The sequence below is a fragment of the Oncorhynchus keta genome, chromosome 6 (assembly GCF_023373465.1).
Source record: "Oncorhynchus keta strain PuntledgeMale-10-30-2019 chromosome 6, Oket_V2, whole genome shotgun sequence".
NCBI lineage: Eukaryota > Metazoa > Chordata > Actinopteri > Salmoniformes > Salmonidae > Oncorhynchus > Oncorhynchus keta.
Window position 1 is genome coordinate 37,178,409 of NC_068426.1, and position 23,237 is coordinate 37,201,645.

A 23,237-nucleotide genomic window follows, 5' to 3' on the forward strand; every position below is an offset into this window, starting at 1 on the left:
AACCACGGTGACAGTCGACTGGAATCTACGCACAAGGCTGGACATTGCTACAGTCTCTCCCTGGCAGGTTGGTTTAGCACAGGATTCCTCAAATCAGTCCTGGGACCCACTGCAAACAGGTCCTCATATTAATCAGCTACTCCCATTAACAAGACTCAGTAGAATGGTGACAAGGTAGGTATTTGAAATGTTTTCACTCTAGGATGTGTCATGTGTCATGTGTCATGCGTCAAGTTTAATGTTTTAATATACAGTGCATTCATAAAATATTCAGACCCCTTGACTTTTTCCACATTTTGTTATGTTATAGTCTTATTCTGAAATGGATATAATTGCCCCCCGTCATCAATCTACATACAATACCCCATAATAGCAAAGCAAACAATCTGAAATATCTCACTTAAGTAAGTATTCAGACCCTTTACTTTGCTGAAGCACCTTTGTCAGCAATTACAGCGTCAAGTCTTCTTGGGTATGACGCTACAAGCTTAGCACACCTGTATTTGGGGAGTTTCTCCCATTCTCTGCAGATCCTATCAAGCTCTGTCAGGTAGGATGGGGAGCATCGCTGCACAGGTATTTTCAGGTCTCCAGAGATGGAGAGAGTTTGTGCTCTGGCTGGGCCAATGAAGAACATTCATAGACTCCTGCGTTGTCTTGGCTGTGTGCTTAGGGTCATTGTCCTGTTGGAAGGTGAACCATCGCCCCAGTCTGAGTGCTCTGGAGCAGGTTCTCTCCCTGTACTTCACTCCGTTTATCTTTCCCTCGATCCTAACTAGTCTCCCAGTCCCTGCCGCTGAAAAACATCCCCACAGCATGATGCTGCCACCACCATGCTTCACCGTAGGAATGGTATTGGCCAGATGATGAATGGTGCCTGGTTTCCTCCAGACGTGACGTGATGCTTGGCATTCAGGCCAAAGAGTTTCATCTTGGTTTCATCAGACCAGAGACTCTTGTTTCTCATGGTCTGAGAGTACTTTAGGTGCCTTTTGGCAAACTCCAAGCGGGCTGTGGTGTGCATTTTGCTGAGGAGTGGCTTCGTTTGGCCAGTCGACCATAAAGGCCTGATTGGTGGAGTGCTGCAGAGATAGTTGTCCTTCTGGAAGGTTCTACCATCTCCAGAGAGGAACTCTGGAGCTCTGTTAGAGTGACCATTGGGTTCTTGGTGACCTTGGGTTTTGCTCTGACATCCACTGTCAACAAAATAAAGTATTTCTGTTTTTTATGTTTAATAAATGTGCAAACATTTCTGAAAACCTGTTTTTGCTATGTCAGTGTGGGGTATTGTGTGTAGATTGATGGGAGACAAATGTAATTTAATAATTTTAGAATAAGGCTGTATTGTAACAAAATGTGAAAAATATAAAAGGATCTGAATATTTTCCGAATGCACTGTAGGTGTTTTTCAATGCCTTTAAGTTAGCAGATATAGGCTCCACTCATGTGTCCCCAGGATCAATATCGAGAAACTGGTTTATCAGACACTGCTGGATCTCAGTGGCCAAACATCCCATCAAAGTCTCCCAGCTACTTGATCTGCTCTGTCTGTATGGAGTGTCTCCTCAGCAGCATCCTCCTGGTCCTCAGGTCTCTGGGGAGGCCGGAGGGAGCTGGGGGGAGGAGGGGCCTCAGGCCTGCTACCTCCCGGCAGACAGCCCTACTGCTGGGACAGCTGCCCAGGACACACGGGCTGGGGTTGGCGACTCCAACGATGTGAGGGATGGGGGTGTGGTGGTGAGAGTTCAGGGGCGGCAGGCACCCTGGGCGGGTCTGGGAGATGTGGCCCAGGAGGAGGGCCCCTGTGCCCTGACGCTCCAGCCCAGAGATGGCTCTCTTGGTCAGGTTTGGGGCCACCAGTGATTCCCTGGAGGTCAGAAGGGTGGAGGAGCGGGAAGTGGCCTGTCTCCTGCTATCCAGCGGGGTTCGGCCCTCCTCGGGGAAGCCCCCGGTAGGCACAGCCAGCTGTGGGTCAGAGTTGTAGTGGTCGGCACCCAGGTGGCGTCTCTGGATGATGCTGCGCAGGCTGGACATAGGAAGGGGGAGGGGGCAGCCGCGGAGTCTGGTACCAGTGGAGAAAGATGGGTTTGGGGCACATTGGCCTGTGCCGATGCTGTATGAGTGGAGGTTTGGGTTGGAGGCAGAGTGTGGCGAAGAGAGGCCGGCAAAGGACAACTTACGCACCAACAGCCCCTCTTCCTCCTCCCTCTGATCCCTTTCCCCTACCTCTTCCTCATTCAACCTCCCCTCAGACTTGCTAAAGCTAATAACATTAGAAGTGTTGTTATCCAGGTCAGTACTGCAGTTGTACCAGATAGGGGCGCTGTTGTCGTAGTTGTTCCAGCCCAACCTGCTGGTCATGTGGGAGAGTTCCTCCTCTGGGCTGATGTCTGGGAGGTCATCTGAGGACGAGGGAGCAGCGACAGGTTGCAGGGCCAGTAGAGAGGCAGGAATCCTCAGCCAGGGCTCTGAGTTCAGCCTCTGGAGGGGCTGCATCAGCCTTTCCACCCTGCTCTGCTCCAGAACGGGAGCATGTGACTGGGGGTCAGGCTGGGAGCTGACTGTCTCACACCCAGAACACTGGTCTTCCTTAAAGTTAAAGACTTGGTGAGGAGGATGAGAGGAGGTGCACTGAGGGGAGGTGAGGAGCTGGATCTCAGAGGGTGAGGCGCAAGGAGGAGCAGCCGTCAGGTGCAGCCCTCCCCCCTGGTCGAGGGGGGTGAGAGGGGGCACGTTGAGGTACTGTTTGGTCCTGGACGTCCCACAGGGGAGTGTGTTGGTGGTAATGATGATCACTTCCTTCCCTCGGGCCTTACAGGTGTCCAGCAGCACCTTAAGAGCCTCCTTGTCGCCGGCCGTGACCGAGTGGACCAGCGCTGAGCTCCCAGAATGGTCCTCCAGGCCCGGGTCCGCTCCACTGGCCAGGAGCAGGGACACCACCCCGGCCCCAGCCTTCTCCAGGCAGGCATGCATCAGGGCTGAGCGGCCCGCCTTGTCTTGGATGTTGGGGTCGGCTCCGCTCTCCAGCAGGTACTGGACCATGCGGGTGCGGCTGGCGCTCTGCCGGTCGGCGTGCCGCGTCTTACAGGCCACCATCAGGGCCGTCTGGCCACGCCCGTCGCTCTCGTTGATGTAGGCTCCACCCTCCAAAAGGAGACGTGTAAGGCGCAGGCGGCAGAGGAACACGGCCTGGAGGAGGGGGTTTCCCGGCTCGGGAGGGTCCCCTGTCACACCTTCCTCCCCCTCCATGATCTCTCGCTCTCTGGCTTGGGGGAGTCAATCTGCACAGGTAGGTCTGGATCTCAGACACTCAGACAGAGCAGTGGTCTGTGGAGATGAGAGAGAAGGAATGGTCTGTTTGGTTTCATTAGAGTTTACATCACCAACCCTTGGTTCTGGGTGCAACAGCCATGATTCAACTGATTTAGGTCTTTCGGTTGATTGGTCATTAAGTGAGGTGGGAGAAAAGGGAAGAAGACAAGCATCAGATAATGTAAACATCAACAGCGCTGGAAAACATACTTACCAAACAAAAAAGTAGACAGTGTTATGAGTGCAACATGTAATCGGTTGGTCTCCCACTGGGCAAAGACTGGCTGAATCAACATGGTTTCCACATTATCTCAACAAACTAATGAAACGTGATGACGTTGAATCAATGTTGAATCAACGTTGAAAACCGATTGGATTTGTCAAAAGTCATCGTCTTTTTTTTTTTTACCCAACTTTTAACTTTAATACAATGACATTTTTTGTTGATCTCAAATTGAATTCACATTTAGTTGACAACTCAACCAAAACGAATGAAAACTAGACGAAATTACATCTGTGCCCATTGCTTGTCTGGTTATGTATCCAAATCATTCAAGTCTTTAACCACAATCCAAAACCTCCCAATGTATTAGCTGCTCATGTCAGAACAGTTTACTGTTTAAAACCCCAGATGGATAAGATGCGGAGGCCTTGGGCTAATTGTCTTCCAACCTGGACAGAAAGGATCCTTTGAAGCGACAGCTTCTTTTCATGGGGAGCCTATTCAGCTCTGCGCCCGTCCTCTCCAGCCTCAGCCAGAGGCAGCTGGTTTCTATAGGCCATTGTGCTACTCGTCCTTGCCTTTTCTGAGGGTCTGAAGGATGGCAGTGCGACATGTTTTTTAGAGGGAGAAAACTGTGCATTGTGGGAGAACCTTCATTTCATTTCATTTGAACTGAAAATAAATAAGTAGATGATTCTGTTTTTTTTTTTTTTAAGTAAAAAAATACCAATTAAGTTCGGCAAGAATGAGAGGTTGATGAGGGGATAGATCTGGATAATTTAGTTATTGTTTTATGATATTGACATTCCAAAATATGTGTGTGTCTGTGTGTGTCTCTTGTCATTACTTCTCTCTCGCTCTCTCTGGCCATGAGTCTGTGCCGGCCATAGAGAAGTGGTAATCACTATTTCCTATGCAGAATGGATGACAAGCAGCATGGAGGAGACTCAGGCTCAGTGTCGTGTGTGGGCGTCAGGAGAGGAGAGGAGGGGAAGTGGTAATCACTATTTCCTATGGAGAATGGATGACAAGCAGCATGGAGGAGACTCAGGCTCAGTGTCGTGTGTGGGCGTCAGGAGAGGAGAGGAGGGGAAGGCACCTTTGTCTCATTTCTGGGCACACAGAGATGTGATTCACACAGTGTACAAAACATTAGGAACACCTGCTCTTTCTGTTTCTGTATAGATGAAGGGGAGGAGACAGGCTTGAGACATGGATTGTTTATGTGTGCCATTCAGAGGGTGAATGGGCAAGACAAAATATTTAAATGCCTTTGAACGGGGTATGGTAGGTGCCAGGCACAAGGTCTGAGTGTGTGAAGACTTGCAACACTACTGGGGTTTTCAAGCTTAACAGTTTCACATCTGTATCAAGAATGGTCCATCACCCAAAGGACATCCAGCCAACTTGACAACTGTGGGAAGCATTGGAGTCAACGTGGGCCAGCCTCCCTGTGGAACGCTTTCTGCACCTTGTAGTCCGTGTACCAACAAATTTAGGCTGTTCTGAGGGCAAAAAGGGGTGCCCTCACCCCTTTTAGGATGCTGTTCCTCATGTTTTTGACACTCTGTGTACAGTGGCTGCGGAAAGTATTCAAACCCCTTGACTTTTTCCACTTTTTTTTGTTTTGTTACAGCCTTATTCTAAAATTGAGGAAATATTTTTTTCCTCAACAATCTATACACAATACTCTATAATGACAAAGCAAAAAAAAAAAACAGGTTTAGGAATTGGTACCCTTCCTCAGAAATACAGAAACAGAAATACCTTATTTATGGACATTTTCAGACCCTTTGCTATTGGGTATCGAAATTGAGCTCCAGTGCATCCTGATTCCAAATAAAAAATCAAATCAAATCAAATGTATTTGTCACATACACATGGTTAGCAGATGTTAATGCGAGTGTAGCAAAATGCTTCTAGTTCCGACAATGCAGTAATAACCAATAAGTAATCTAACTAACAATTCCTAAACTACTGTCTTATACACAGTGTAAGGGGATAAAGAATATGTACATAAGGATATATGAATGAGTGATGGTACAGAGCAGCATAGGCAAGATACAGTAGATTGTATCGAGTACAGTATATACATATTTTTATTTTTAAATTTTTTTATTTCACCTTTATTTAACCAGGTAGGCTAGTTGAGAACAAGTTCTCATTTGCAACTGCGACCTGGCCAAGATAAAGATAGCAGTGTGAACAGACAACACAGAGTTACACATGGAGTAAACAATTAGCAAGTCAATAACACAGTAGAAAAAAATGGGCAGTCTATATACAATGTGTGCAAAAGGCATGAGGAGGTAGGCGAATAATACAATTTTGCAGATTAACACTGGAGTGATAAATGATCAGATGGGCATGTACAGGTAGAGATATTGGTGTGCAAAAGAGCAGAAAAGTAAATAAATAAAAACAGTATAAAAACAGTATGGGAATGAGGTAGGTGAAAAAGGGTGAGCTATTTACCTATAGACTATGTACAGCTGCAGCGATCGGTTAGCTGCTCGGATAGCTGATGTTTGAAGTTGGTGAGGGAGATAAAAGTCTCCAACTTCAGCGATTTTTGCAATTCGTTGGGTGTTGCCATCGTGACCAGTGAACTGAGATAAGGCAGAGCTTTACCTAGCATGGACTTGTAGATGACCTGGAGCCAGTGGGTCTGGCTGTGATGTGTGAGGGCCAGGACTAGAGCATACAAGTCGCAGTGGTGGGTGGTATAAGGTGCTTTAGTGACAAAACGGATGGCACTGTGATAGACTGCATCCAGTTTGCTGAGTAGAGTGTTGGAAGCCATTTTGTAGATGACATCGCCGAAGTCGAGGATCGGTAGGATAGTCAGTTTTACTAGGGTAAGCTTGGCAGCGTGAGTGAAGGAGGCTTTGTTGCGGAATAGAAAGCCGACTCTGGATTTGATTTTTGATTGGAGATGTTTGATGTGAGTCTGGAAGGAGAGTTTGCAGTCTAGCCAGACACCTAGGTACTTATAGATGTCCACATATTCAAGGTCGGAACCATCCGGGGTGGTGATGCTAGTCGGGCATGCGGGTGCAGGCAGCGATCGGTTGAAAAGCATGCATTTGGTTTTACTCGCGTTTAAGAGCAGTTGGAGGCCACGGAAGGAGTGCTGTATGGCATTGAAGCTCGTTTGAGGTTTGATAGCACAGTGTCCAATGACGGGCCGAAGTATATAGAATGGTGGGTCTGCGTAGAGGTGGATCAGGGAATGCCCGCAGCAAGAGCAACATCATTGATATATACAGAGAAAAGAGTCGGTCCAGAATTGAACCCTGTGGCACCCCATAGAGACTGCCAGAGGACCGGACAGCATGCCCTCTGATTGGACACACTGAACTCTGTCTGCAAAGTAATTGGTGAACCAGGCAAGGCAGTCATCCGAAAAACCGAGGCTGTTGAGTCTGCCGATAAGAATTTGGTGATTGACAGAGTCGAAAGCCTTTCGATGAAGACGGCTGCACAGTACTGTCTTTTATCGATGGCGGTTATGATATCATTTAGTACCTTGAGTGTGGCTGAGGTGCACCCGTGACCGGCTGGAAACCAGATTGCACAGCGGAGAAGGTACGGTGGATTCGAGATGGTCAGTGACCTGTTTGTTGACTTGGCTTTCGAAGACCTTAGATAGGCAGGGCAGGATGGATATAGGTCTATAGCAGTTTGGGTCCAGGGTGTCTCCCCCTTTGAAGAGGGGGATGACTGCGGCAGCTTTCCAATCCTTGGGGATCTCAGACGATATGAAAGAGAGGTTGAACAGGCTGGTAATAGGGGTTGCGACAATGGCGGCAGATAGTTTCAGAAATAGCGGGTCCAGATTGTCAAGCCCAGCTGATTTGTACGGGTCCAGGTTTTGCAGCTCTTTCAGAACATCTGCTATCTGGATTTGGGTAAAGGAGAACCTGAGAGAGGCTTGGGTGAGGAACTACGGGGAGCGGAGCTGTTGGCCGAGGTTGGAGTAGCCAGGCGGAAGGCATGGCCAGCCGTTGAGAAGTGCTTATTGAAGTTTTCGATAATCATGGATTTATCGGTGGAGACCGTGTTTCCTAGCCTCAGTGCAGTGGGCAGCTGGGAGGAGGTGCTCTTGTTCTCCATGGACTTCACAGTGTCCCAGAACTTTTGGAGTTGGAGCTACAGGATGCAAACTTCTGCCTGAAGAAGCTGGCCTTAGCTTTCCTGACTGACTGCGTGTATTGGTTCCTGACTTCCCTGAACAGTTGCATATCACGGGGCTATTCGATGCTATTGCAGTCCGCCACAGGATGTTTTTGTGCTGGTCGAGGGCAGTCAGGTCTGGAGTGAACCAAGGGCTGTATCTGTTCTTGGTTCTGCATTTTTTGAACGGAGCATGCTTATCTAAAATGGTGAGGAAGTTACTTTTAAAGAATGACCAGGTATCCTCAACTGACGGGATGAGGTCAATGTCCTTCCAGGATACACGGGCCAGGTCGATTAGAAAGGCCTGCTCACAGAAGTGTTTTAGGGAGCGTTTGACAGTGATGAGGGGTGGTCGTTTGACTGCGGCTCCGTGGCGGATACAGGCGATGAGGCAGTGATCGCTGAGATCCTTTTGAAGACAGCGGAGGTATATTTGGAGGGCCAGTTGGTCAGGATGACGTCTATGAGGGTGCCCTTGTTTACAGAGTTAGGGTTGTACCTGGTGGGTTCCTTGATGATTTGAGTGAGATTGAGGGCATCTAGCTTAGATTGTAGGACTGCCGGGTTGTTAAGCATATCCCAGTTTAGGTCACCTAACAGAACAAACTCTGAAGCTAGATGGGGGCGATCAATTCACAAATGGTGTCCAGGGCACAGCTGGGAGCTGACGGGGTCGGTAGCAGGCGGCAACAGTGAGAGACTTGTTTCTGGAGAGAGTAATTTTCAAAATTAGTAGTTCAAACTGTTTGGGTATGGACCTGGAAAGTATGACATTACTTTGCAGGCTATCTCTGCAGTAGACTGCGACTCCGCCCCTTTGGCAGTTCTATCTTGACGGAAGATGTTATAGTTGGGTATGGAAATCTCTGAATTTTTGGTGGCCTTCCTGAGCCAGGATTCAGACACGGCAAGGACATCAGGGTTATCAGAGTGTGCTAAAGCAGTGAGTAAAACAAGCTTAGGGAGGAGGCTTCTGATGTTGACATGCATAAAACCAAGACTTTTTCGATCACAGAAGTCAACAAATGAGGGTACCTGGGGACATGCAGGGCCTGGGTTTACCTCCACATCACCCGTGGAACAGAGAAGGAGTAGTATGAGGGTGCGGCTAAAGGCTATCAAAACTGGTCGCCTAGAGCGTTGGGGGCAGAGGATAAGAGGAGCAGGTTTCTGGGCATGGTAGAATATATTCAGGGCATAATGCGCAGACAGGGTATGGTGGGGTGCGGGTACAGCGGAGGTAAGTCCAGGCACTGGGTGATGATGAGAGAGGTTGTATCTCTGGACATGCTGGTTGTAATGGGTGAGGTCACCGCATGTGTGGGGGTGGGACAAAGGAGGTAACAGGGGTATGCAGAGTGGATCTAGGGGCTCCATTGTGAACTAAAACAATGATAACTAACCTGAACAACAGTATACAAGGCATATTGACATTTGGGAGAGACATACAGCGAGGCATACAGTAATCACAGGTGTTGAATTGGGAAAGCTAGCTAAAAACAGTAGGCGAGGCTAATCAGCTAGCACAACAAACAGCAGGTAAAATGGCGTTGACTAGGCAACTGGGCCGACAGATAAACAAACAAGCAGAATGGGGTACCGTGATTAATGGACAGTCCAGCGTCGTCAGCTATGTAGCCAAGAGATCAGTGTCCAGGGGGCAGCGGTGGATGGGCAGGAAGCTGGGCTGGCGAGTGTTATCCAGGTTTTTAAAAAAGATGAGTATGTAAACAAAGTGGCATAGTTAAAGTGGCTAGTGATACATGTATTACATAAGGATGTAGTCGATGATATACAGTATACAGTATATACGTATGCATATGAGATGAATAATGTAGGGTAAGTAACATTATATAAGGTAGCATTGTTTAAAGTGGCTAGTGGTATATTTACATCATTCCCATCAATTCCCATTATTAAAGTGGCTGGAGTTGAGTCAGTGTCAGTGTGTTGGCAGCGGCCACTCAATGTTAGTGGTGGCTGTTTAACAGTCTGATGGCCTTGAGATAGAAGCTGTTTTTCAGTCTCTTGGTCCCAGCTTTGATGCACCTGTACTGACCTCGCCTTCTGGATGATAGCGGGGTGAACAGGCAGTGGCTCGGGTGGTTGATGTCCTTGATGATCTTTATGGCCTTTCTGTAACATCGGGTGGTGTAGGTGTCCTGGAGGGCACCTGCGCCTTCTTCACGATGCTGTCTGTGTGAGTGGACCAATTCAGTTTGTCTGTGATGTGTATGCCGAGGAACTTAAAACTTGCTACCCTCTCCACTACTGTTCCATCGATGTGGATAGGGGGGTGTTCCCTCTGCTGTTTCCTGAAGTCCACAATCATCTCCTTAGTTTTGTTGACGTTGAGTGTGAGGTTATTTTCCTGACACCACAGAGGGCCCTCACCTCCTCCCTGTAGGCCGTCTCGTCGTTGTTGGTAATCAAGCCTACCACTGTTGTGTCGTCCGCAAACTTGATGATTGAGTTGGGCGTGCGTGGCCACGCAGTCGTGGGTGAACAGGGAGTACAGGAGAGGGCTCAGAACGCACCCTTGTGGGGCCCCAGTGTTGAGGATCAGAGGGGAGGAGATGTTGTTACCTACCCTCACCACCTGGGGGCGGCCCGTCAGGAAGTCCAGTACCCAGTTGCACAGGGCGGGGTCGAGACCCAGGGTCTCGAGCTTGATGACGAGCTTGGAGGGTACTATGGTGTTGAATGCCGAGCTGTAGTCGATGAACAGCATTCTCACATAGGTATTCCTCTTGTCCAGATGGGTTAGGGCAGTGTGCAGTGTGGTTGAGATTGCATCGTCTGTGGACCTATTTGGGCGGTAAGCAAATTGGAGTGGGTCTAGGGTGTCAGGTAGGGTGGAGGTGATATGGTCCTTGACTAGTCTCTCAAAGCACTTCATGATGACGGAAGTGAGTGCTACGGGGCGGTAGTCGTTTAGCTCAGTTACCTTAGCTTTCTTGGGAACAGGAACAATGGTGGCCCTCTTGAAGCATGTGGGAACAGGAGACTGGTATAGGGATTGATTGAATATGTCCGTAAACACACCGGCCAGCTGGTCGGTGTGTTTGATCATCCTGGAGATGTTTCTATAACTTGGAGTCCACCTGTGGTAAATTTAATTGATTAGAAAGGCACACACCTGTCTATATAAGGTCCCACAATTGACAGTGCATATCAGGATAGTAGCAGGATAGTGTCGAGGCACAGATCTGGGGAAGGGTACCAAAAAATGTCTGCAGCATTGAAGGTCAAGAAGAATTTTGGAACCACCAAGACTCTTCCTAGAGCTGGCCGCCCGGCCAAACTGAGTAATCGGGGGAGAAGGTTTGAACTCTTTGGTCAGAATGCCAAGCATCGTGTCTGCAGGACAACTGGCACCATCCCTAAGGTGAAGCATGGTGGTGGCAGCATCATTCTGTGGGGTTGTTTTTCAGCGGCAGGAACTGGGAGACTAGACAGGATCAAGGGAAAGATGAACGAAGTAAAGTACAGAAAGATCCTTGATGAAAACCTGCTCCAGACTGGGACAAAGGTTCACCTTCCAACAGGACAACGACCCTAAGCACACAGCCAAGACAACGCAGGAGTGGTTTTGGGAAAATTCTCTGAATGTCCTTGAGTGGCCCAGCCAGAGCCCGGACTTGAACCTGATTGAACATCTCTGGGAGACTCCCCAAATACAGGTGTGCCAAACTTGTAGCGTCATACCCTTTAAATCAAACTTTGTCACTTTGTATTATATAGGTCCTGGGTGGCAGGAAGCTTGGCCCCAGTGATGTACTGGGCAGTACGCACTACCCTCAGTTGCCATACCAGGTGGTGATGCAACCGGTCAGGATGCTCTCAATGGTGCAGCTGTAGAACTTCTTGAGGATCCGGAGACCCATGCCAAATCTTTTCAGTCTCCTGATGGGGAAAAGGTTTTGTTGTGCCCTCTTCACGACTGTCTTGGTGTGTTTGGACCATGATAGTTCATTGGAGATGTGGACACCAAGGAACTTGAAACTCTCGACCCGCTCCACTACAGCCCCCAGTCGATGTTAATGGGGGCCTGTTACGGCCCGCCTTTTCCTGTAGTCCACCATCAGCTCCTTTGTCTTGCTCACATTGAGGGAGAGGTTGTTGTTCTGGCACCACACTGACAGTTCTCTGACCTCCTCCCTATAGGTCTCATTGTTGTCGGCGATCAGGCCTTGATGCCGTAATCGCTGCCAAAGGTGCTTCAACAAAGAACTGAGTAAAGAGTCTGAATAGTTATGTAAATGTGATATTTCATTTTTTAGATTTTTATAAATTAGCAACCATTTCTAAAAAGTTGTTTCTGATTTGTCATTTTAAGGTATTGTGTGTAGATTGTAATTTAATCAGTTTTAGAATAAGGCTGTAACGTAACAAAATGTAGAAAAAGTCAAGGGGTATGAATACTTCCCGAAGGCCCTGTATGCAAAGCTATCCAGCAGAACTGATGTCTCATGGCCTAGAAAAAACATATCTAACTTCCCCTGTCTTATTATGTGATGCTTCCTCCTGAAAACGAATTAATTTCTGTCATTATATTCTTGAACATTAAACAGGGAAAACACAAAAAAAAGTCAAATGATCATTTTACAAAGATGTAAAGGCTATTGTCACTATTTTCCAAAGGCAAGTTGAAGTCGTTGCCGAAATATATGCAGTTAAGTATTGACATAATGAAGTTCTATTTCTCCTCTGAGATGGGTGATGGCTGCTGATGACTTTCATCTGTTGTTCATGATATTAGCAAATAGTGTGTGTGGGTGTTCAAATCAGACACAGCGTTGTTTTACCACATTGTCCGGCGCACTATGTTCTTATTGGAGTTGAATAGCAATATGTTTCATTAGAACATGCTGTTCAGCACACTGTATGTGTTTTTATAACACATGTTGCGTGTGATTAGCAGTGCTCCGGTTTCCATGGAGTTGTGCAGCTCCGTGACTGTTCTGGGGACTCCTTGGCCTGCAGGGTTGGGGTCAGTTTGAATTGAAGGCAGTCAATTCAGGAAGTGATTTTTATGAAATATTCTAAAATGTTGAGACTTTTGAAATACATTTCTTCTACTCCTCAGTTTATTGAGAAGTCATTGAAAATAGATGCTGTTTTTTTATTTACTTTCAACGGTTATTTAAGTTGACTTCCAAAATTGGACTTCAATTCAAATGGACCCCAGCCCTGTTGGCCTGTGTGTGTGTGTGCTTGCAAGCCTGTGAGTGTCTTCCACTCATCCGTGTGTGTGTGTGTGTGTGTGTGTGTGTGTGTGTGTGTGTGTGTGTGTGTGTGTGTGTGAGTGTCTTCCACTCATCCGTGTGTATGTGTGTGTGTGACTACCTGCCCTGTCAGCAGAGTAATGTCACGCTCCACCCCTCCGTAGGGGATTCAGTGGGAAGATCCACTCCAGAGTGAAGAGGCCAGCTCTAATGTTAGAAGAACGCACCAAACAGTTTGTGTGTGTACGTGTGTGTGTGTGTGTGTGTGTCTGTGTGTGTGTGAGTGTGGTAAAGAGGGCCCTAGAGCCCACTCATGCTGTTCTCCCTAACCAAACTCAAAAGGCATAGCATTCAGAGCCACTGAGAGAATCGCTCACTAGCCTGGTTGCTAGTCTTTTCTGCTATAGCCTACTGCCTTGTAGTTGTCATGATTGGCGCAACACAACAATTCAATTGGCAACAACATGCAGATCAGCACCCAGGGTTTCACTCCATTCTCCACCAGTGGATGGTGGTCACTACCATACAGCGGTAGTTGTTTTACACGTTATGCAGTTGCCGTGGTTATCCAAGGACAAAACGAGATGTACAACACAAGGGCAACTCAATGGGAAGCTGGATATGTTCATCTCAAGTCGTCATCGAGATTCTAATTATTGTGTGACACTCAAAAACAATTGCCTGAATTATTCGGAACAGTAACATTGTGCTCGTGACAAGTTATTGTTACTTACCAGTCTACCGGCAGCAGGCAGCAGCGCTCCTTGACACTTCGTGCACACTGTGGAAATCTTGCAGGAACTATCCAGTTTGTGAGAGGAGGACAGTGCTGTGTGTATGACTGTGTACCTGGAAATGCGTGAGAAGATAGTTAGGAGGATGTGTGTGTGTGCCTCTTTCTTTCTTTGTGCGAGTGTGTGTAAGTGACTGAGTGAGTGATTGAGTGATTGAGTGAGTGAGTGAGAGAGAGAGAGAGAAACAGCTGTGACGTTAGTCAGGTCTGGGAAGCAATCAATCGCTTGCCTGCGAGCTGCTCAGGAGAACAGAGAGAAGGGGAGAGAGAGGGTGAAAGAGAAAGAGAGAGATTGATGTGATGAGGTAAGGGAGGAGATGAGAAATAGCGGAAGAATGAAAAAAAGAGGGGGTAATAATTGTGGCATCTACGTACCAGCTGTAGATAAACGACGATCAATTCAGACTCATATAAAATGTATTCTGTCCACGCTCTATTGCACTACCAACATTACAGCGTTATCCCGACTTGTCCTTTGGAGGTCTGCATTAAACAGCTGCACTCACCAGGAGAGAGACCTACAGAGGGGCACTTCACTTCTGCCCTGTAAGTCCATCTCATTAAACGTGTCTGTTATGCATGGATGTCAGTGGAGGCTGCTGAGGGGAGGGCGGCTCATAGTAGTGGACGGAGTGGCGCAGATGGAATGGCACCAAACACCTGGAAACCATGGAAACCATGTGTTTGGTGTACTGTATCTGATACCATTTCACCGATGCCGTTCCAGCCGTTACCACGAACCCGTCCTCCCCAATTAAGATGCCACCAACCTCCTGTGATTGACATACTGTCACCTGAGAGAGCATCATCACGTTTTTTTTTATTGAAAGCAGAATGGCCAAACTACTCTCTAGCCACTAGGCAGCGTAGCCTAGTGGCTAGAGCGTTGGACTAGTAACCGGAAGGTTGCGAGTTCAAACCCCCGAGCTGACAAGGTACAAATCTGTCGTTCTGCCCCTGAACAGGCAGTTAACCCACTGTTCCCAGGCCGTCATTGAAAATAAGAATGTGTTCTTAACTGACTTGCCTGGTTAAATAAAGGTAAAATAAAAAATACAAAATTAAATTTACAGCCCTAGAATTAAGCAGGGCCCTTGGAGAGGTGAATTGGCAGTAGAGGGGTGAAATATACAGGCTAAAAGACATTTGTTTGTGCATTTCATCAATGTTTCCATGACAACAGTCTGCAAGGAGATTGTGTTCGCAGGTTGTATTCACTGATATTTGACTTCTACCAGACACACTCGAGCCCGTAGTGTGTGTTTGCTCATGCATGTGTAGGTTACCTTTGGTAATAGATCCTCAAGGTTTCCTGGACACGTGTGGGTAGGTCATCGTGAATAATTAGGGGTTTTCAAGGAGATCTCATGACAATATCAAGCAAGTCTTCACTGGCATAGTGCTATATGGATGAAGAGACAGACAGGCAGGCAGTGCTCTGTGCTGTGCATGACTAAGATCAGTCCTTTGTTGGCCCCACGGCTATGATGCAGAGGAAACTGTTCCTCCGTGGCTATGATGCAGTGGAAACTGTTCCTCTGTGGCTATGATGCAGTGGAAACTGTTCCTCTGTGGCTATGATGCAGAGGAAACTGTTCCTCTGTGGCTATGATGCAGTGGAAACTGTTCCTCTGTGGCTATGATGCAGTGGAAACTGTTCCTCTGTGGCTATGATGCAGAGGAAACTGTTCCTCTGTGGCTATGATGCAGTGGAAACTGTTCCTCTGTGGCTATGATGCAGTGGAAACTGTTCCTCTGTGGCTATGATGCAGTGGAAACTGTTCCTCTGTGGCTATGATGCAGAGGAAACTGTTCCTCTGTGGCTATGATGCAGAGGAAACTGTTCCTCTGTGGCTATGATGCAGTGGAAACTGTTCCTCTGTGGCTATGATGCAGTGGAAACTGTTCCTCTGTGGCTATGATGCAGTGGAAACTGTTCCTCTGTGGCTATGATGCAGTGGAAACTGTTCCTCTGTGGCTATGATGCAGTGGAAACTGTTCCTCTGTGGCTATGATGCAGAGGAAACTGTTCCTCTGTGGCTATGATGCAGTGGAAACTGTTCCTCTGTGGCTATGATGCAGTGGAAACTGTTCCTCTGTGGCTATGATGCAGTGGAAACTGTTCCTCTGTGGCTATGATGCTGTGGAAACTGTTCCTCTGTGGCTATGATGCAGTGGAAACTGTTCCTCTGTGGCTATGATGCAGATGCAGTGGAAACTGTTCCTCTGTGGCTATGATGCAGAGAAACTGTTCCTCTGAAACTGTTCCTCTGTGGCTATGATGCAGTGGAAACTGTTCCTCTGTGGCTATGATGCAGTGGAAACTGTTCCTCTGTGGCTATGATGCAGTGGAAACTGTTCCTCTGTGGCTATGATGCAGTGGAAACTGTTCCTCTGTGGCTATGATGCAGTGGAAACTGTTCCTCTGTGGCTATGATGCAGTGGAAACTGTTCCTCTGTGGCTATGATGCAGTGGAAACTGTTCCTCTGTGGCTATGATGCAGTGGAAACTGTTCCTCTGTGGCTATGATGCAGTGGAAACTGTTCCTCTGTGGCTATGATGCAGTGGAAACTGTTCCTCTGTGGCTATGATGCAGTGGAAACTGTTCCTCTGTGGCTATGATGCAGTGGAAACTGTTCCTCTGTGGCTATGATGCAGTGGAAACTGTTCCTCTGTGGCTATGATGCAGTGGAAACTGTTCCTCTGTGGCTATGATGCAGTGGAAACTGTTCCTCTGTGGCTATGATGCAGTGGAAACTGTTCCTCTGTGGCTATGATGCAGAGGAAACTGTTCATCCACCGCTGAAAGACCCTGACAGGCACAACACCTTCTTTTCACTAACTCTGAAAAGACAGCCAGACAGCCACGTAAATCCACATGTAAATCACACATGAATGAGTAATCTGTTTTATTAACAATAGCGAGTCCGAATGAAAATCACCCACCTGGCTGCCTCAGCAGATAATGTGGAATTAGCATATTTTGGGGCTTTGGTTGATAAAATCTGATTTAATCACAGCAGTATTAGAACAATAATCAAACCACACAAATTTGGCCAAATAGAGAGATTTAATTAGAGGCCAAATATATGCTACACTAAAAAGTAATCATTCTGGGATTGGGGTAGATTTCATGACACACACACACAGGAGTTTGCAGTACATAACTGTGTACATCACAGGAGGCTGCAGAGGGGAGGACAGCTCATAATAATGGCTGAAATGAAGTGAATGGAATAGTATCAACCACATGGAAACCCTGTGTTTGATGAGTTGGATGATCATTCCATGTATTCAATTACGATGAGCCCGTTCTCCTCAATTAAGGTGCCATCAACCTCCTGGTGTGTGTGTGTGTGTGTGTGTATCATTGACACACACACTTCTTCACTGGGCTCTCCCTGTAGGAGATGCTTGAGTAGGTCTGGTCTTTGGAGGACTTGGCATTGGAGGACTGGTTATAGTACCCTCCGGTAAGAAGCCTCACACTTCTTCTGGATATGACAGAGAGAAAGAGAAAGATTTGAATAACCTAAACAGACATTAGGTCAGTGTTTGTCAGGGCAAACGTCGTCTTCCTTAGCACACAAAACTGGACAATAGTGCCACCTGGTGGCAATATTGGGTCCTACAGCAAATATTTCCCAATTTATCTTCTGATTCATTGATTGTTCATTGTGAAAACTTCTCTTGCGTCTTGCAAGTTTAAATAAGCACATAAGTACAAAATGATGTGTTGTAAAATAAACAAATACTGATTAAAACTGGGCATTTTGGGTCACAGCCTTGGATGTTATGGGGCTATTTTACTTATACTAGTCCTGGGGCCCTTGTTAAGGTTAACTGCATGTTAAAAACAGTGGCTCGAGCCCTGAATGCTGATTAGCTGGCAGCCGTATGCCATGAGTATGACAAAACATTTTTACTGCTCTACTTACGTTGGTAACTAGTTTATAATAGCAATAAGGCAGCTCGGGGGTTAGTGGTAACTGGCCAATATACCACTGCTAAGGGCTGTTCTTATGTACAACACAACGCGGTGTGCCAGGATACAGCCCTTGGCCATATACCACACCCCCCCAGGCCTTATTGCTTAAATTAACTTTACCCAGTACCAGGATATTTTTGCCAAAAACCAGGTTGCCTCTGCCAGGAAGCTAAAACTGAGTGGATTTTCCAGCAAGACAATAACCCAGAGCACACATTAAATACACAAAGAAAAGGCTAATTGGCCACAAAATCTAATTTTGCAATGGCCACCTCAGTCTCCGGACTTGAAACCCATTGAAAACCAGTGGTTTGAATTGAAGAGCGCAGTCCATAAGTGCAGATGAAGGATATCAAGGACCTGGAAGGATTCTGTATGGAGGAATGTTCTGAGATCCCTCCCTCTCCAACACATAAGACATTTTAGAAAAATAAAAAATGATCCTCGTGAAGTATTGAAAACAGGGGTGTCTAAAACATTTTGACAATACCCTTTGAGACATTTTTTTTTTAAATGAATTGTTAATTCCCACGGCTATGTATTTTGGACGGACGTGTGCAGGTAGCCTACAGGGGACTTTTGAAGGAACCTAATCTGATTTAAAGATTGTGACCGGGTTGTCTTTATGTCATATATAAAAAGCTAATACGTTTTCAAATATTTAGGCTATATTGAAATGCTAGATTCTAGGTGCGTGAGGAATAGCCACTCGTTTTGGAGAGGAGGCAGAGCATGTGTTTACAAAGCTTTCCTTAAGAACTGGGCCTGCTGGGAGCATACGTGGCCACATTATATAGAATGACTTGGGAGAATGATGAGCCACAACAGACAGTGCATCTCAGTATCAGAAGTTAAAATACAGCCAGACTTGCCTGCCTTTCTAGACCGTATAAACTACTAACTCAAATGGAATGAAACATTCAATTCACTGGGCTTTTGTGCCGTTATTTAAATAACATTTTCACTGAAGTCATGACTATTTTTCACGAGTGTGTCAAGAGATATAGGATTAAAAACCTTGAGTGTCTCCTTTAATCCTAGGTCGTGGCAGTGTTGCGCAGACTCATGACAACGGAGCTTTGTTACTGAGGAGTGGCTTCCGTCTGGTCACTCTACCATAAAGGCCTGATGGGTGGAGCGCTGCAGAGATGGTTGTCCTTCTGGAAGGTTTTCCCCATCTTCACAGAGGAACTCTGGAGCTCTGTCAGAGTGACCATCGGGTTCTTGGTCATCTCCCTGAGGCCCTTCTCCCACGATTGCTCAGTTTGGCCGGGCGGCCAAAGAGTCTTGTTGGTTCCAAACTTAAACTTAAGAATGATGGAGGCCTCTGTGTTCTTGGGGACCTTCAATGCTGTAGAAATGTTTTGGTACCCATCCCCAGATCTGTGCCTCGATACAATCCTGTCTCAAAGCTCTACGGACAATTCCTTCAACCTCATTGCTTGGTTTTTGCTCTGACATGCACTGTCAACTGTGGGACCTTGTATAGACAGGTGTGTGCCTTTCCAAATCATGTCCAATCATTTGAATTTATCACACAGGTGGACTCCAATCAAGTTGTAGAAACATCTCAAGGATGATCAATGGAAACAGGATGCACCTGAGCTCAATGTCGAGTTTCATAGCAAAGGGTCTGAATAATTATGTAAATAAGGTATTTCTGTTTTCGCTTTGTCATTATGATGCATTGTGTGTAGATTGATGAGGGGAAAAATGATTTCATCCATTTTAGTATAAGGCTGTGTAATGTAACAAAATGTGGAAAAAGTGAAGAGGTCTGAACACTTTGCGAATGCACTGTATACATTGGTAAATGTGCAATTTCAAATGGTTAGTCAGATTTGAACCTCTTTTTGAAAGAGTTTAAATTGGGATTTTTTTTCAAAATGTTTCCCCCGTGGTAAGTTGAATCAATGTCCATGCAAGAAGTGAAATAGATTCGACATTTACTGACTGTGTGGTGCCATATCTCTATCACTTCTGCCCTCCTGTTTTCAACACCACGATTTAAAAAGTAGCTAAATGTTTTAATAGTACATCTCTACAGGTCTGAAATGAGAAACAACCTGAGTTCAGCTAGCTAAAAGATATCATTGACTGTCACAATCCTGTGTCTAGGTCTGAGGCAGAGAATGGAGGAGAGGACAGGCCCAGGACGCTTGCCAGTGGGAGGTCTGTTTGTGGGCACTCAGCTGTCATTGGCTCCTGAGTCAGACCTTTTAGAGAGCAGGAAGAAACCGCCGCTCATGAGGTGAGACTCATATGTCATACCATATTATGTGTAATTATGTGAATATGTCTGCTTTAGCAAACTGGGTGCACATTTTTGTTTTAGCCCAGCACTGACATACTTGATTAAACTAATCTCCAGTAGATTAGTTTAATCAAGTGTTTAAGTCCTGGTCTAGAATAAAAATGGGCACACCCCAGGGATGTAGAAACATTGCTTCATTCCACAGAGGGCAGAAACACTGCTGTGCTTTGCTTTTTTCCTGTCAATTAAGACCTGGGGGAGTTAGTGACCCTGATTGATTGATTGATTAATTAAGTGGAGCGAAAACACGCAGACACTCGGCCCTCCGTGGAATGACTTTGACACGTGCTTTAGTCAATGACTTTCTCATTTGTTGTAATACCATAAATGTGTGAGTTGTTTTTACTAATAAGAAACACACATTTTTTGTATGTCCTTTTTTTGTGACCTGTTCGCAAACCTGCAGAAGCTTGGCCCGGTGTTGTGTCGACGAGCCTTGACGTTGCTCTAAAGACAACACAGCTTACACAACCATGCTGCAGGGGACGTGACCGGCTGTCCCCATGAGAGCTGCTTGTTCCTTTTGACTTCAGTAGACCTAGTGGAAACAATATTTGACTTAAAAGTCATTCAAAGCGGATGTGTCATTGAGAGTAAGGACACAGCCGAGTCAACTTGTTTTGAGCTATTCTACTGAAGTTGTCTGTCTACATCGTTGTTTTTGTACCAAGCACTTGATGTATGGTTTGCCACTGTGCTTACGTGTGTAAATCGTGTCCCCCTTTTCAGATCTAAAGCCGGGGAACAGCTTTTCCCCAATGCCTTCCCCAATGCAAACTCTAAGTGACGGTGAAACTAAGTTTGAAGGAAGAAATAAACCCCAGTCCAACCAGGTGTGTTTATACTGTACTGTATATCGGACCATCCACACATTTTCAATTGGTCTCCACAATGTTAATATTGTTTGTTCAGAATTAGCATGGTAGCTTAGTAGCGACTTGCAAAACTAGCATTGTGCAACCCTATCCCAGGTTGAGGTACTGATTACAAATTTGAGCTCACAATAGTCTTTTATCCTGACCAGGTTTAACTGACAACCCTAATGATCTTTGGGTGGATGCATATATTTGACATGACCTAGTTGCACATGCACCTCAATGTCGATAGGTTTGGTCATTTGCAAAGTTAGGTTTTAGGGTGTAAAGAAAGTCATATACATTTTGATTTTTTTTTAAAGTCAAATTTGTCAACATTTTCATGTATTGTCTTCTTGTAGATATTCAAGACAAATTCCCAGTACAGTGACATATTCAAATACATCAGTAAGGATTAGTTACTCAGACAAAGTCAATGGAGTAGTCCATTAAATGACAATAAAACGTTAATCAATGAATAAATCATGCCGTTTCACACACAAAAGACATAGGGTGACTATTTTCTCCAGTTTCATCTTTAAAAGAAACTGCGTTCTTATTTCACTTGATTAGCCACACGGTGTTGTTGTGTCTGCAGAATACATTTTGCTTGACATCCTCTGTCTCTTCTCAGGTAGATCGACATGCTGTATCAGTGCAGCAGTCTAAGGCACCATATTGCGGTGCTAGAGGCGTCACTACAGACCCTGGTTAGTTCCCAGGCTGTGTCACAGCCGTCTGTGATCGGTAGTCCCAGTGGCTGTGGGGTAGGCCATCATTGTAAATAAGATATTGTTCTTAACTGACATTTGCCTAGTTAAATAGTTAAAGTCTAAAACTGCTATTTTGGTGCTCGTTATCACAAGCACAAATGAGCGGTTAGACCAGTTTTATTTGTAGATATTCAATTGTCAAGTTTGTTCTTAATTAGTAACAATATTATTCTTTCATTGTAATTTGTCATGTGACATCTGTTTTTTCCAGCATGTATTTGCATCCTTCCTGTCCCGAGATACAACATCAAATCAAACTTTGTCACATGCGCCGAATACAAGTGTAGGCCTTACTGACAAACCCTTAACCCAACAGTGCAGTGTAAGAAGAGTTAAGAAAATATTTACCAAATAAACTAAAGTAAAAAAATTCAAAAAAATAACATAATAACATAACAATAACGAGGCTATATACAGGGGGTACTGATACTGAGTCAGTGTGCAGAGGTACAGGTTAGAGGTCATTTGTAGGTAGGGGTGAAGTGACTGTGCATAGATAATAAACAGTGAGTAGCAGCAGTGTACAAAACAAAAGGAGGGGGGTCAATGTAATAGTCCAGTGGCCATTTGATTAACTGTTCAGCAGTCTTATGGCTTGGGGGTAGAAGCTGTTCAGCAGTCTTATTGCTTGGGGGTAGAAGCTGTTCAGCAGTCTTATGGCTTGGGGGTAGAAGCTGTTCAGCAGTCTTATGGCTTGGGGGTAGAAGCTGTTCAGCAGTCTTATGGCTTGGGGGTAGAAGCTGTTCAGCAGTCTTATGGCTTGGGGGTAGAAGCTGTTCAGCAGTCTTATGGCTTGGGGGTAGAAGCTGTTCAGCAGTCTTATGGCTTGGGGGTAGAAGCTGTTCAGCAGTCTTATGGCTTGGGGGTAGAAGCTGTTCAGCAGTCTTATGGCTTGGGGGTAGAAGCTGTTCAGCAGTCTTATGGCTTGGGGGTAGAAGCTGTTCAGCAGTCTTATGGCTTGGGGGTAGAAGCTGTTCAGCAGTCTTATGGCTTGGGGGTAGAAGCTGTTCAGCAGTCTTATGGCTTGGGGGTAGAAGCTGTTCAGCAGTCTTATGGCTTGGGGGTAGAAGCTGTTCAGCAGTCTTATGGCTTGGGGGTAGAAGCTGTTCAGCAGTCTTATGGCCTGGGGGTAGAAGCTGTTCAGCAGTCTTATGGCCTGGGGGTAGAAGCTGTTCAGCAGTCTTATGGCTTGGGGGTAGAAGCTGTTCAGCAGTCTTATGGCTTGGGGGTAGAAGCTGTTCAGCAGTCTTATGGCTTGGGGGTAGAAGCTGTTCAGCAGTCTTATGGCTTGGGGGTAGAAGCTGTTCAGCAGTCTTATGGCTTGGGGGTAGAAGCTGTTCAGCAGTCTTATGGCTTGGGGGTAGAATCTGTTCAGCAGTCTTATGGCTTGGGGGTAGAAGCTGTTCAGCAGTCTTATGGCTTGGGGGTAGAAGCTGTTCAGCAGTCTTATGGCTTGGGGGTAGAAGCTGTTCAGCAGTCTTATGGCTTGGGGGTAGAAGCTGTTCAGCAGTCTTATGGCTTGGGGGTAGAAGCTGTTCAGCAGTCTTATGGCTTGGGGGTAGAAGCTGTTCA

General features: G+C 46.2%; 1 protein-coding gene across 1 annotated transcript; it reads right to left on the reverse strand.

Annotated features, from left to right (window-relative positions):
* LOC118385699 (ankyrin repeat domain-containing protein 34B-like) lies at nt 1–13,910 on the reverse strand. Its single transcript, XM_035772910.2, has 2 exons — nt 13,677–13,910; nt 1–3,327 (listed from the first exon to the last, which is right to left on the reverse strand). Exon 2 carries the CDS (start codon nt 3,247–3,249, stop codon nt 1,531–1,533), a length of 1,719 nt encoding a protein of 572 aa, XP_035628803.1. The 5' UTR covers nt 3,250–3,327; nt 13,677–13,910; the 3' UTR covers nt 1–1,530.
* Between the last annotated feature and the right edge of the window lie 9,327 nt (nt 13,911–23,237).

Excerpts from the sequence above, each read along its gene's own strand:
- LOC118385699 (XM_035772910.2), bottom strand. The coding sequence starts at position 3,249 with ATGGAGGGGGAGGAAGGTGTGACAGGGGACCCTCCCGAGCCGGGAAAC.